Source organism: Pan troglodytes, chromosome 9 (genome assembly GCF_028858775.2).
Source record: "Pan troglodytes isolate AG18354 chromosome 9, NHGRI_mPanTro3-v2.0_pri, whole genome shotgun sequence".
Taxonomy (NCBI): domain Eukaryota; kingdom Metazoa; phylum Chordata; class Mammalia; order Primates; family Hominidae; genus Pan; species Pan troglodytes.
Window position 1 is genome coordinate 102,351,597 of NC_072407.2, and position 14,690 is coordinate 102,366,286.

The 14,690-nt window shown below is 36.9% G+C and overlaps 1 protein-coding gene across 1 annotated transcript in view; it reads left to right on the forward strand.

The window, feature by feature from the left end:
* Positions 1-14,690, forward strand: part of CNTN5 (contactin 5) — a 1,335,093-nt gene that overhangs the window by 1,248,945 nt on the left and 71,458 nt on the right. The window contains exon 18 of the mRNA XM_024347391.2: positions 3,766-3,915. Within this exon, the coding sequence (XP_024203159.1) occupies positions 3,766-3,915 (150 nt within the window). The remainder of the gene's footprint in view (positions 1-3,765; positions 3,916-14,690) is intronic.

Genomic DNA, 14,690 nt, shown 5'->3' on the forward strand with positions numbered 1-14,690 from the left:
CTATAAGGACACTAAGATCACAGCCCCACTCTTATGACATCATTTAACTTTAATTACTTCCTTAGAAGCTCTATCACCAAATGCAACCACATTAGGGGTTAGGACTTTAATAGATGAATTTCAGGAGGACACATTAGTCCATAGCAGGAAGGTTGTAATTTGAAATAGAGTGGTCAGGGTATTCCTTACCGAGAAGGTATATTTGCATGAATTTTATAAGAGGTATGAACTTAGCTATCCCAATATCTAGCGGGAGGCAGCCCAGGTTAAGGATCAACTAGAGCAAAAGTATTAGGAACATGATATGCAAGAGCATTAGACGATCAGTGAGGCAGGAGCAGAATGACGTTTAGGGAGAAAGGTAGATGAGTTTTGAGAGATATTGGCAAGACCAGATCATACAGTACTTGGGTTTTCACCCTCAGAGAAATAAGACATCGGAGGATTGCTCTTCTAAGTCTTATGTTTTAATACAGTCATTCAAGCTATGTGACAAAATAGACTTATGGGAGGGGTAAGTGAAGAGTGACTAAACTATTTAGGAAGCTGTTATTATGATTGAGAGATGATGGTGCTTCAATGTGACAGAAGCTTGGTGACGCAGGTCACTGATGCTTTTATGACAGAGGTCATAAAAATGGTCAGAATTTGAAACTATTTGGGTGGTAAAACCAACAGCATTTGCTGAAAAACTGGATGTAAACAGTATGAGAGAAAAAGAATTCAAGGATGACTGTAAGATTTTTGACCTAACCAACTTAAGAATGGAGTTACCGTTAAATGACATGGAGAAGCCTGAGAAACCTTCATAATTGGAACAGATTGGGTAGGAATGAGATAAAGAGTTCCATTTGAGACACAGTAAGTTGATGTATCTGTTACACATCCAAATGGGATTTCAGGTAGGCATTTGGGTATATAAGTATGGTGTTTAAGTGAGAGGTTTAGCGTAAAGTTATTGGCATATAAATAATTTAAAATATGAGACTGTATGTCAACTCCAAGAAAGTAAGTATAAAATAAAGAATAAAAAGTATGAAAATAACACCCTGGAGCATTGTAACAGTAAGAAGTTGTGGAGAAGAGAACCAGCCAAAGGCGGCAGAATGAAAGCAATCATTGAGGTAAAAGGAAAACCAAAATAATGTCATGCCATGGAAAACAAAGTAATAAAGCCTATCAAAGAAAAGGGCCTAATGAGCTGTGTCAAATGCTACTGAGATGTCAAGTAAAATGAAGACTGAGAATTGATCATTAGTTTTAGCTATAAGGAGGACATTGGTAACCTTGACAATAGCAGTTTTTATGTAATGGTAGGCATCAGCATCAAAGTCTAACAAGAATGAGTTCCAGAGACAATAGGAGAAAAATTAATATAGACAACTCTTCCAAGAAATTTTTCTGCCAAGATAAGTGGAGATATCAACATAGTTTGAAGTCATAGATGCCATAATTTTCTAATGGATTGGAGTGAGACAGGGGAGAAAGAAAGGAGTCCAGGACGGCCCGAAGATTTGGGATACAACATCTGTAAGAAAGCAATTGTCATTCCCCGGATAAGAATACTGCAGAAATCTATTCAAATAGTAATGTCTATTAATAATATGCCACTGAACATATGAGTCTGAAATCTAGGGAAGAGGTTCATTAAAAATATTAGTTATCAGCATAGAGAGTATCTAAAACCATGAGGCTGGATAAATCACCATGGAATAAGAAAATGGAAAACAGTAGAGCCATTTGCATCAGGAAGACAAAACGAAATCAGCAATGGAGACTGATAAGGCCTAGTCAGGTGGGAGAGAAACAGAAGTTAAGTTCTGAAAAGTGTTTCAAAGGATGATCAACTGTGTCAAAGGATGATGATAGTTCAAGTGAGATGAGTAACAGAGATCTGGCCTTAAGGTTTCAGTAAGAGAGACCATTCATTGGTAATCTTGACAGAAGCCAGTATGATGGAAAACTGGAGGTAAGAGTCTGAATAGCATGGGTTCAAAAGAGAATGGAAGAAAAATAATTGCAGACAGTAAGTAATAGCACAAACAGCTCTCAAAAGAGTCAGAGAAACTGAGTGAAGGCTGGAAGGAGAGGAAATGTTAAGAGACCTTAGTTTTGTTTTTCAGAGAAAAACACCCGCATGCTTGTATGCTGATGGGAAACATCCATTAGAGATGTGGGAGAGAGAGGAAAAAAGGGCTGGTTCTTTTTCTCCGTGATATCTTAAGAGGTCCACCCCTTAATAAGGGTAAAATTTCTTTAGTTTCTATTGGAGTAAAAAGTTGTAGGAATGCCCAGAGAGGAGATTAAGTGTATAGGGGATTTTGCTAATGACAGATCATAAATTCCAACTGTCACAGTGGAAGAACTTCAAGAATGAGGGAGAGATATGAGCTGGGCAGAAGAGGAAATTGGCAGAATTCTCAGGAGGTTAGAATAAAAGGGATGAGCATGGTCCAGATGTCTGGAGTTACTTGAGATGACTTATATAAGTAAATTAAACAGTGATGTTAAGTCCTCGTGCTCCCAATGCAAGTATTGGTGATACCGTGTAGGTTCTGGGCTAGAGAAGGCTGAGCATTATCTGGGAATGCCTTCTTCTCTTTTGTATGTTTGTCAAGCATAGCTCGGCATTTCACCAAGCTGTGGTCTGACAGTGGCCTTTCCCTCACCCACCTCTTAGACTCCAAGCGTACTGCTCAGTTGCCAGTGCAGCAAGAGGGAACAGAGTTGCTTTTTTTGTTTTTTTTTTCCATGTCTTCATGTCACTGCTTTAAAAAAACACATCAGCCCTGCAGTGCTGTGAGATTTGTTGGGCAGCTCACACTGCCTATGCTCTGAGCATTCACCTTTCACAGAGCTACTTATTTGGTAACATTCTTTTGGTACCTTTCCGAAGAGATTTTCATGGAAAATCTAAGGCGATTTCATTCCACCTTGCTGTGGTAAAAACAGAATTGAGTCCTCAAATCAAAATCCCCAACTCCCACCCCGGCTCTACTGCCATGCCTACAAAGAAATCCAAGAATGATATAAATCCAGAGGATCTTTGCATGCTGTAAGGGAGATTCTCCACATTCTGCCTTTTCACTCCTGTAACAAATGTTTAGAAACATTTCCTAGACAGCAGAGATGAGTGAACAAGAAAAGCAGTCCCAAATGAAGCATGTATGCCATGTAAAAATACTTCACTAATGGTAATTGTATTGACAAACAATGTTATGCCCTGACAAAAATTTAAATGTAGTACAAAAATGTAAAGGTAGTACAAAAATCACTCTAAGAAGAATTCAGTGTTTCTACTCAGATATCACAAACTGTGTTTTCAAATTAGAGAGATATATTCTTAATTTGCTGCTTGGAATTACCAAGTGACTAAACATGTTTGCCAGAACTGGGAGACCAAACTGCTCAAGAAATTTCCTAGAAATTGAAAGAAAACTGTTTAAATTATAGTTCTAATTGGCCCCTTATCTGGGGCTGAGGGATTGATGAAATAATTATTAGCGTACATAATGGCGAGGTTTGTGTAAAGATAAAATGAACGAGTTCTAATTAACTCCAACAAACTTTGACATATGTAAGTGCTTACTCCCTGAAGATTGATTTTCATTTTACTAATGACACTGGAGGTGACACCATGACCACGTGTTGTGAGGAAATATGCATTAGCCTTCTGATTCTGTCAGTAGCATTAATATTCTTGATTGCCATTTGTAGCATTTTTCTAGTCCTCATAATGACATGAAATTTCCTTCCTTTCTATAGTCCCAGAAATCATAACAGGGGACATGGAGTCAGCCATGGCTGTGGACCTAAATCCCTGGGTGGAATATGAATTTCGAGTGGTAGCCACCAACCCTATTGGGACAGGAGATCCAAGCACCCCATCTCGAATGATCCGCACAAATGAAGCAGGTAAAAATTTGGAAGAGTCAGATTGGATTTGGTATGCTTCTAATCGTCTTGAAAGTGAGTTGAATTAACCATGATTGCTCCATTGCTTGCTTTAGCATAATTTGTCCTGATTCATTTACCTAAACATCATAAAATTATTTTCTTTAAAATAATTATTTCATTTTATTTGTTCTCAGAACTTTTTCTCCTTGTTTCGACAAATACAGTCATCTAAATGCTTCAATTTTCTCCCAATCCTTGTACTCATCTTCAGGTTACCATGAAATTGAAGCAGTTCATTTATTCTTCTAATAATACACTCATTCAATATAGCGTACCCTTAAGATTCAGAATAAATCGGTTCACCTTCTGTTTTTCCAGTGACACTTTACTTGAATTACAGTGTACTTCCTTAGAACTCTTTTATGTTACCCTTCACCACCAAACCCATATAAATTACACTTTGCAAATAGTAAACATTGTCCTTCCTTGACCTACTGCCTTCCTGAAGTTTATATGTAAAATAAATACCAATCTGCTCCTTGACTTTGAAAACATTACATTATTCTCAGCTTTTAGAAAAAGCATATCTGATAAAAGGTTTCTAATGACTGAGGAATTAACAGCTCTATTTGAATTTTAAGATATCTTGCCTATCACCTGGAACGTGCAGAAAAATAAAGAAATAAGGAATACGGAAATTTTCTGAGTAGATTTTTATGACTTTGGACAAAGTCTCATTGAGGTCTTTTATGTCCCTCTAATGTTGTATATTAAGAAAGTATCTGGTTAGACATTTACTTAGGGGAACACAAACATTAATAGTGTTGATAAGAACAATATGAAAACAATAGAAAGAGGAGGGTCAGGGATAGGTACAGGGAGGAAAAAATAACAAACGCTAATGTTTTTATGCTCAATGATAATATATGAGTCTCAAATAAAAGTGCACTGAAAATGAAGGTTTGTCATATATGTTCACTGCCCTATATTGAAACCTAGAACAGTGTTTGGTACTGGTACTCAGCATGTCATATTTTTAAAGGGAACAATTTTTTCCTTTATGTCCCCCTACACACACCAGTACATAGGTCAGATACACATGTACATACAAGACTAAGAATTAACTGTGTCCGTTGTGTATTATAGTTATAGAACTGAACCAAAAATATGACTTTTGACCTCTAACAAATTAAACAAAGCTTATAATCATTAAAATAAACTATCAAAACAGTTGACTTTTTCTCTAAAACATATTATGGCCCTCTCGGAAGGAAGGAAGGAAGGAAGGAAGGAAGGAAGGAAGGAAGGAAGGAAGGAAGGAAGGAAGGAAGGAAGGAAGGAGGGAGAATGGAGGAAGGGAGGGAAGGAAAAGAAAGAAAAAAAAATCCCAAGATGGCCCACTAGACTCAAGACAAATGGAACAGCTCCTACTGAGGGACCCAGAGGACTAGCGTGCTCCTAACAGATCTTCACAGGGAAGGCACTGAGAGTGGACAGAGGGAAAACACAGAGGTTGGGCTGATTGGGGGAGAACGTTGGGACCCCTACGCGGGGCTGCAGCTCACCCGGATTTATTTCTGGCCCCCAACAGCTCTGGGGGAATTGGTGAGTTGAACTGGCAAGGAGCAACCCACTCTTGCCACAGGCCTCTGGAACCCCAGCAGAAGGAGACCCCCTAGACCACCACGGACTCTGGTCTTGGCAGGGAGAGCTGCATACAGAAGTGGTAGGAGCTGCAAGCCAGCTGATGTGGAGCCCAGAGGGTTTGGTGCAAGAGCATCTGTAGTGAAGCATGGTCAGGGACGGCCATCCCCCTAGGTTCGATTTGCTCCATAGGAGACTTTAGCCCTAGGGGAACTTTCTGTCTGTCCTGAACTCTATAAGGCAGTTTTGCCCATCGGATGGGGCCAGTCCCACCTAAGCAACACCTGAGTCTGCTGGCCTCTCCCAGAGCCTCAGTATGGCCACACCTGCTTGCAGGGCGCCCTCGGGAGCCTTGAGAGGCCTCACAATAGCTTCTGCTCTGGCAGACCCTGACTGAAAGGCAGAGAGCTTAAGCGGGGCGGCTCCTATGGCCACTCACCAGCCTGCACGGTCTTTCCCCCCACTGCAGCCGCAGTGTCCCCGACATCCCTCCATGGGGCAACTCCCACATGAGTTTGCTGGGCGTGTCTGCTTAGGGGTAGGGGTGGGGATTTGGGTTTGCTTTCCTTGCCCTGACAGCGCCTGGTAGTACAGTCTGCTCCCCCTTCCCCTACCAACCACCATTGCAGACAGAGTCTTGGTGGGTACAGAGCCAGCAAGCCCTGTCCCAACAAGTACCCCACCCTTGCTTTAAGAATGCGCAGATGACAGCGGATCCTCCCCCACCTTGAGTGACCCCTCCGGCTTGCAGAGCCGAGAAGGCACCCAGACCTGCGCCTGTCAGTGCTCTGCCCCCAGCCAACACCACCTCCAGTGCAAGCAGGCACACAGTTGTCATCAGGCACCCCCCACCACCACCATCGCTCCAGGCCCAACCCCCACTGCATTGCCTCCGCCACTGCGGTGAATGTCCCCAGGGAGACAGGCACCCAGGAACCCGCTAGCACTCAAAGATAGAAAGACTCAATATCATTAAAATGAATATACTGCCCAAAGCAATTTATAGAGTTCATGGTATTTCTATTAAACTACCATTGACATTCTTCACTGAACTACTAAAACTATTTTAAAATTCATATGAACCAAAAAAGAGTCAAAATAGTGAAGGCAATTCTAAGCAAAAGGAAGAAAGCTGGAGGCAACATGTTACCCAACTTCAAACTATACTACAGTGCTACAGTAACCAAAACAGCATGGTACTGGTACTAAAACAGACATACAGATGAGCGGAACAGAAAAGAGAGTGCAGAAATATGGACTAACTCTTACAACCATCTAATTTTCGACAAATCTGACAAAAACAAGCACTGGGGAAAGGATTCCCTGTTCAATAAATGGTGCTGAGATAACTGGCTAGCCATATGCAGAAGATTGAAACTGGACCACTTCCTTTCACCATATACAAAAATTAACTCAAGATGGATTAAAGACTTAAATGTAAGATACAAAACTATCAAAACACTAGAAAACAACCTAGGTAATACTGTTCTGGTCATAGGAACAGGCAAAGATTTCATGATGAAGATGACAAAAGCAATTACAACAAAAACAAAAATTGACAAATGGGTTCTAATTAAACTTAAGAGTTTCTGCACAGTGAAAGAAACTGTCAACAGAGTAAACAGATAACCCACAGAATATGATAAAATTTTTGCAACTCTATATCTGATAAAGGTCTAATATCCAGCATCTATAAGGAACTTAAACAAATTTACAAGAAAAAAAACAAACAGCCCCATTAAAAAGTGAGCAAAGGACATGTGTAGACACTTTTCAAAAGAAGACATACACGTGGCCAGCAATCATATGAGAAAAAGCTCAACATCACTGATCCTCATAGAAATACAAAACGCAATAATATTAAAACTGCAAATGAGATACCATCTCATGCCAGTCACAATGGCTATTACTAAAAAGTCAAAAAATAACAGATGCTGGCAAGGTTGCAGAGAAAAAAAGAACACTTATACACTGTTGGTGGGAGTATAAATTAGGTCAACCATTGTGGAAGAAAGTGTGACAACTCCTCAAAGACCTAAAAACAGAAATAACATTTGACCCGATACTCCCATTACTGGGTATATGCTCAAAGGCTTAATACCTGGGTGATGAAATAATCTGTACAACAAACCCCCATGTCACAAGTTTACCTATGTAACAAACCTGCACATGTACCCGTGAACTTAAAAGTTTAATTGCCAAAAAAATCCACATGATCAAATTATCACATTAAAAGTAAATAACAATACAAAAGATGTTCAGTTTTTTCCATATAAAAATTAAACAACCAAAAAAAAGAGGTAAAATGGCTTAAATATGTTGGAAAAGGTTCATCCACAGAAAATCCAACTTCTCCACTTTTGTGATTTGCCTATTATAAGTTGTTTTTTCTGCTACCTTTTCAATAGCATGAATTTTAAATTAAACATTAATTGCCTGGTTAGATTTTCATGCATCCATAAAACCAGCCATGCTTTCATTGTATACAGGTGTTCATTAATTAAGAGCATAACAGGTTAGTTGTTCTTCATTTTATGGACTCACTGTGCAGATACTGAAATGACTGCCAATAGTAGTACTTACGCTCACATATTTTCTAAAAAGCGCTGCCTTACTTTGCATATTGTTAATTGTGTTTAAACAAAGGCAAAGATTACTGCCTAATTCAGAGGCTTTCTATAAATATTCATTTCAAAAATAAATAATCCATTTGGGATGAATAATCCTTTTCAACTTTTTATGGTATGAATCTCCTTGTGCTATTAAAAAGCATTTTAGCAAGATCACTTTTACATTTCAAGCTAAAGTGTATTCAGATTATGCATTTTAAAAGAATGTCTATTTCTGCAGCTACCTCAATCATGTATTGCCTGTCTCTATTTTATCATGAGTTCTATATACATGACATACTTTAGTCCATTAGAATCTTATGGAAGAGAAGTAGCATGAAAAATGCACGAAGTACTCTCCTTTGAAAGTGAGTTGAGGAAGGTTTGTATTGCATCCTTTATGCTTCCTGTATTGCGGTACTACATAGGGTTAGAGCTACTAATGGTGTTGAGCCGAGTGTTGAGTTATGTGCCTGTTTTGTCAGGCAGCACGGATTTAAAGAGACACCAATATCTGGAGACATCCTCTCAGATGATGCACTCTGCCTCTATTAAGTACATATCCAGTATTTTAAAAGATAATGCTGCTCTAAAGAGCCAACTAAACTTTGAAAATAGAGCTGCTTGGGAGAAAAAAGGTCTCACATTAGGGATGTTGAATTGAAAGTGGTATGCCTCTTTAAGGTTCACTTACTTAATAGAATATTCTAAATTCCAAAGCAGTGCAGTGAACCATTTCTGTCATAGAATTGCTCCTTTTCTGCATGCCAAAAAACAGAATTTTTCTTTACAATTTTTCTGAAGAGTATATTTTGAATTTTCCGGTCATCAAGAAATACTCGGTCAGGCATGGTGGCTCATGCCTATAATCTCAGCACTTTGGGACGCTGAAGCATAGGGATCATCTGAGCCCAGGAATTCAAGACCAGCCTGGCCAACATGACAAAAACCATCTCTGCTAAACATGTAAAAATCAGCCAGGCATGGTGGCACACACCTGTAATTTTAGCTATTCAGATGACTGAGACGTGAGAACCTGGGAGGCAGAGGTTGCACTGAGCAGACATTGCACCACTGCACTCCAACCTGGGTGACAGAGTGAGACTCTCTCAAAAATGAAAAAAAAAAAAAGGAAAGAAACACTCTTGATAGTCAGCAAAGCTAAGATAAATTGGTTCAGTCCAATTTCTTAGTATTAGGATGTCAAAATCATAATACAAATATATATTTTTATGCACACATTTCATTTTTAATTTATGTGGGTATACAGTAGGTATATATATTTTTGGGTTACATGAGATATTTTGATACAGGCATACAATGCTTAGTAATCATATCAGGATAAATAGGGTATTCATCCCCTCAAGCATCTATCCTTTGTGTTTCAAACAATCCAATAATACACTTTTAGTCAGTTTAAAATGTACTATTAAATTATTTTTTTTACTATAGTCACCCTGTTATGCTAGCAAATACTAGGTTTTATTTATTCTTTCTAACTATTTTTTTATATCCATTAACCATCTTCCCTTCCCCCCAACCCCCACTACCAACTACACTTCCCAGCCTCTGGTAACCATCCTTCTACTCTCTTTTTACATGAGTTCGATTGTTTTAATTTTTAGCTCTTACCAATGAGTGAGAACATGTGATGTTTGTCTTTCTGTGCCTGGCTTATTTCACTTAACATGATGATCTCCAGATCCATCCATGTTGTTGCAAATGACAGGATTTCATTCTTTTGTATAGCTCAACAATACTACATTGTGTACAAGCACCACATTTTCTTTATCCATTCATCTGCTGATGGACATTTAAGTTGCTTCCAGATACTGGCTATGGTAAATATTACTGCAATAAACGTGGGAGTGCAGATATCACTTCAATAAACTAATTTCCTCTCTTTTGGGTATATACCTAGGAGTGGGATTGCTAGATCATATGGTAGCTCTATTTTTAGTTTTCTGAGAAACCTCCAAACTGTTCTCCATAGTGTACTAATTTATGTCCCCACCAACAGTGTATGAGGGTTCCCTTTTCTCTAGATTCTCACTAGCAGTTGTTATTGCCTGTCTTTGGAATATAAGCCATGTAAACTGGGGTGAAATTATATCTTATTGAAGTTTTGATTTAAATTCCCCTGATGATCGATGATGTTGAGCACATTTTCATATGCCTGTTTGCCATTTATATGTCTTCTTTTGAGAAATGTCTATTCAAATCTTTTGCCCATTTTTTGAATTGGATTTTTTGATTTTTTTCCTATATAATTGTTTGACTTCTTTATATATTCTGTTTATTAATCCTTTGGCAGATAGGTAGTTTGCAAATATTTTCTGCCATTCTGTGGGTTGTCTCTTCACTTGTTTACTGTTTCCTTTGCTGTGCAGAAGCCTTTTAAATTATCCCATTTGTCTATTTTTGCTTTAGTTTCCTGTGCTTGTGGTATATTGCTCAAGAAGTCTTCGCCCACTCCGTTGTCTCGCAGAGATTCCCCAATGTTTTCCTGTAGTAGTTTCATATTTTGAGGTCTTAGATTTAAATCTTTAATACATTTTTATTTGATTTTTATATGGCAAGAGGTAAGAGTCTAGTTTCACTTTTCTGCATATAGATATCCAGTTTTCCCAGAACTATTTAGTGAAGAGACTGTCCTTTCCTCGATGTATGTTCTGAGAACTTTTATTGAAAATAAGTTCATTGTAGATGTATAGATTTATGTTGGGGTCCTCTATTCTGTTCCATTGGTCCATGTGTCTGTTTTTATGCCAGGGCCATGCTGTTTTGATCACTGTAGTTCTCAAGTATAATTTGAAGTCTGGTAATGTGATTCCACCAGTTTTGTTCTTTTTGCTTAGGATAGTTTTGGCTATTCTAGCTCTTTTGTGATCTGATATAAACTTAAGAATTGTTTTTTCTATTTCTGTGAAGAATATCATTGTTATTTTGATAGGGATTGCATTAAATCTCTAGATTGCTTTGGATAGTATGGACATTTTAACAATATTGTTTCTTACAATTCATGAACATAGAATATCTTTCTATTATTTTGTGTCGTTTTCAATGTATTGCATCAGTGTTTTACAGTTTTCATTATAGAGATATTTCATTTATTTGGTTAATTCCTAAGTGTTGTATTTTATTTGTAGCTATTGTAAATAAGTTTCTTGATTTCTTTTTCAGATTGTTCACAGTTTGCATATAAAAATGCTACTGATTTTTGTATGTTGATTTTGTATCCTGAAAATTTACTAAATTTGTTCATCAGTTCTAATTGTTTTTTGATGGGGTCTTTAGATTTTCCCAAACATAAGATTATATCATCTGCAAACGAAAAAGTTGATGTCTTCCTTTCCAATTTGGATGCCTTTTATATATTTTTCCTGTCTGATTGCTCTAGCTAGGACTTCCAGTACTATGTTGAAAAACAGTGGTGAAAGTGGGCATCCTTGTCATGTTCCAGATCTAGGAGGAAAGGCTTTCAGTCTTTCCCCATTTAATATAATACTAGCTGTGAGTTCATCACATTTGATTTTTATGATGTTGAGTTATATTCATTCTATACCCAGTTTGTTGAGAATTTTTATCATGAAGAGATGCTGAATTTTATCACATACTTTTTCAACATCAATTGAAATGGTCATAGGTGTTTTGTCCTTCATTCTGTTGGTATAATGTATCACATTGACTTATTTGTGTATGTTGAATTTGCCTTGCATCCCAGGGATAAATTCCACTTGGTCATGATGAATGAACTTTTTAATATGTTATTGAATTCAGTTTGCTGGTATTTTGTTGAGAAATTTTGCATTGATACTTATCAGTGATACCAGCCTATAGGTTTTTTTTTTTCTTTTTTGATATGTCTTTGTCTATTTTTGGTACCAGGGTAATACTGGTCTCATAGAATGAATTCGGAAGTGTTCCTTCCTTCTCTATTTTTTGAAATAGTTTGAGTAGGATTGGTTTTAATTCTTTTTTAAACGTTTGGTAGAATTCGGCAGTGAAGCCATTGAGTCTGAGGCTTCCTTTTTTTTTCTCTGGATGCCCATTTATTACAGCTTCAATCATACATTATTGATCTGCTTAAGTTTTGAATTTATTCACAGTTCAATCTTGATAGGTTGTATGTGTCTAGAAATTTGTCCATTTCTTCTAGATATTCCAATTTATTGGCACATAGTTGCTCATATTAGCCACTAATGATCCTTTGAATTTCTGCAGTGTCAGATGTAATGTCTTTTTATGTCTGATTTTGCTTATTTGTGTACTCTCTTTTTTTCTTAGTCTGGCTAAAGATTTGTTCATTTTAACTTAAAAAAAAACTTTTTGTTCTATTGATCTTTTGTATTGTTTTCTTCATTTCATTTATTTCTGCTCTGATCTTTATTGTATTTTTCTTCCACTAATTTTGGGTTTGGTTTACTCTTGCTTTTCTAGTTCCTTAGGATGCCTTAGTAGGTTGCTTATTTGAAGTTTTTCTTTTTTTTTTTTTAATGATTTAGGCACCTATAGCTATGAACTTTCCTCTTAGGATTGCTTTTGCTGTATCCCATAGGTCTTGGTATGCTGTGATTCCATTATTATTTGTTTCAAGAAATTTTTCAATTCCCTTCTTAATTTCTTCATTGACCCATGGGTCATTCAGGAGCATTTTTTTGTGATGTAACATATGGCCTATCCTTGAGAATAATCTATGTGCTGACGAAAAGAATGTGTATTCAGCTGTTGGATAAAATGTCTTGTAAATATTAGGTCGATTTGGTCCGTAGTGTAAATTAAATCCAATGTTTCTTTGTTGATTTTCTGTCTGGAAGGTCTGTCTAGTGCTGAAAGTGAGGTATTAAAGTCTCCAGCTATTATTGCAGTGAGGTGTATCTCTCTTTCCTTACCTCTCATAATATTTCCTGTATATATCTGGGTACTCAAGCATTGAGTGCATATGTATTTCAAATTGTTATATCCTCTTGCTGAATTCACCCCTTTATCTTTATATGGTGAACTTCTTTATGTCTTCTTATAGTTTTTGTCTTGAAATTTATTTTTTTCTGATATGAATATAGCTACTACTGCTCTTTTGTGATTTCCACTGGCATGAAATATGTTTTTCTACCACTGTATTTTCAATCTATGAGTGTCTTTATAGGTGAAGTGTGTTGCTTGTAGGAAACAGGTTATTGCGTATTATTTTTTAACCATTCAGCCACTCTGTCTTTTGATTAGAGAGGTTAGTCCATTTACATGCAGTGTTACTATTGATAAGTAAGGACTTACTCCTACCATTTTTATTATTTGTTTTCTGCTTGTTTTGTGGTCTATTCTTCCTTCTTTCCTTTCTTCCTGCCTTCTTTTTAGTGAAGGTGTTTTTCTCTAGTGACATGGTGTAATTTTCTTTTCACTTTTTTGTGTATACCTTGTAAGTTTTTTGCTTTGAGGTTACCACGAGGTTTGCAAATACTGGCTTATAACCCATTATTTTAAGCCGGTAACAGCTTATCACTGTTTGCAAACAAAGCAAACAAGTAAAAAGAAAACTAGTAAAAAATCTACATCTTAACTTTAATCACCTCCTTTTTAACTTTCTGCTGTTTCTATTTATATCTTATTGTACCGTCTGTGTCTTTGAATGTTGTTGTAGTTATTATTTTTTATTGGTTCATCATTTAGTCTTTCTCCTTAGGATTAGAGTAGTTTATACACCACAGTTACAGTGTTATAATATTCTGTGTTTTCCTGTGTACTTACTATTACCAATGAGTTTTTTACATTCAGATGATTATTTATTGCTCGTTAATGTCCTTTTCTTTCTGATTGAAGTATTCTCTTTAGCATTTCTTGTGGGGCAGGTCTGGTGTTGATGAAATCCCTCAGCTTTTCTTTGTCTGGGAAGCCTTTATTTCTCCTCATGTTTGAAGGATATTTTCACCAGATATATTACTCTATGGTAAAAGTTTTTTTTTTTTTATTAGCACTTTAAATATGTCATACCGCTCTCTCCTGGCCTGTAAAGTTTCCACTGAAAAGTTTGCTGCCAGACATATTGGAGCTCCTTCGTATGTTGTTTCTTTCTCTTACTGTTTTTAGGATTCTTTCTTCATCCTTGAGCTTTGGAAGTTTGATTATTAACTGTCTTGAGGCATTGTTCTTTGGGTTGAATCTGCTTGGTGTTCTATAACCTTCTTGTACTTAAATGTTAATATTTTTCTCTAGGTTTGGGAAGTTCTCTGATATTATCCATTTGAATAAACTTCATACCCCTATCTCTTTCTACCTTGTCTTTAAGGCCAAAACTCTTAGATTTGCCCTTTTGAGGCTATTTTCTAAATCTTGTAGGTGTGCTTCATTATTCTTTTTTCTTTTGTCTAGTCTGACATATATTTTCAAATAGCCTATCTTAAAGTTTACTAATTCTTTCTTCTGCTAAATCACTTCTACTATTAAAAGACTCATGCTTTCTCCACTGTGTCAGTTGCATTTTTCAGCTCCAGAGTTTGTGTTGGGTTCTCTTTATTATTTCAATCTCTTTGTTAAATTTATCTG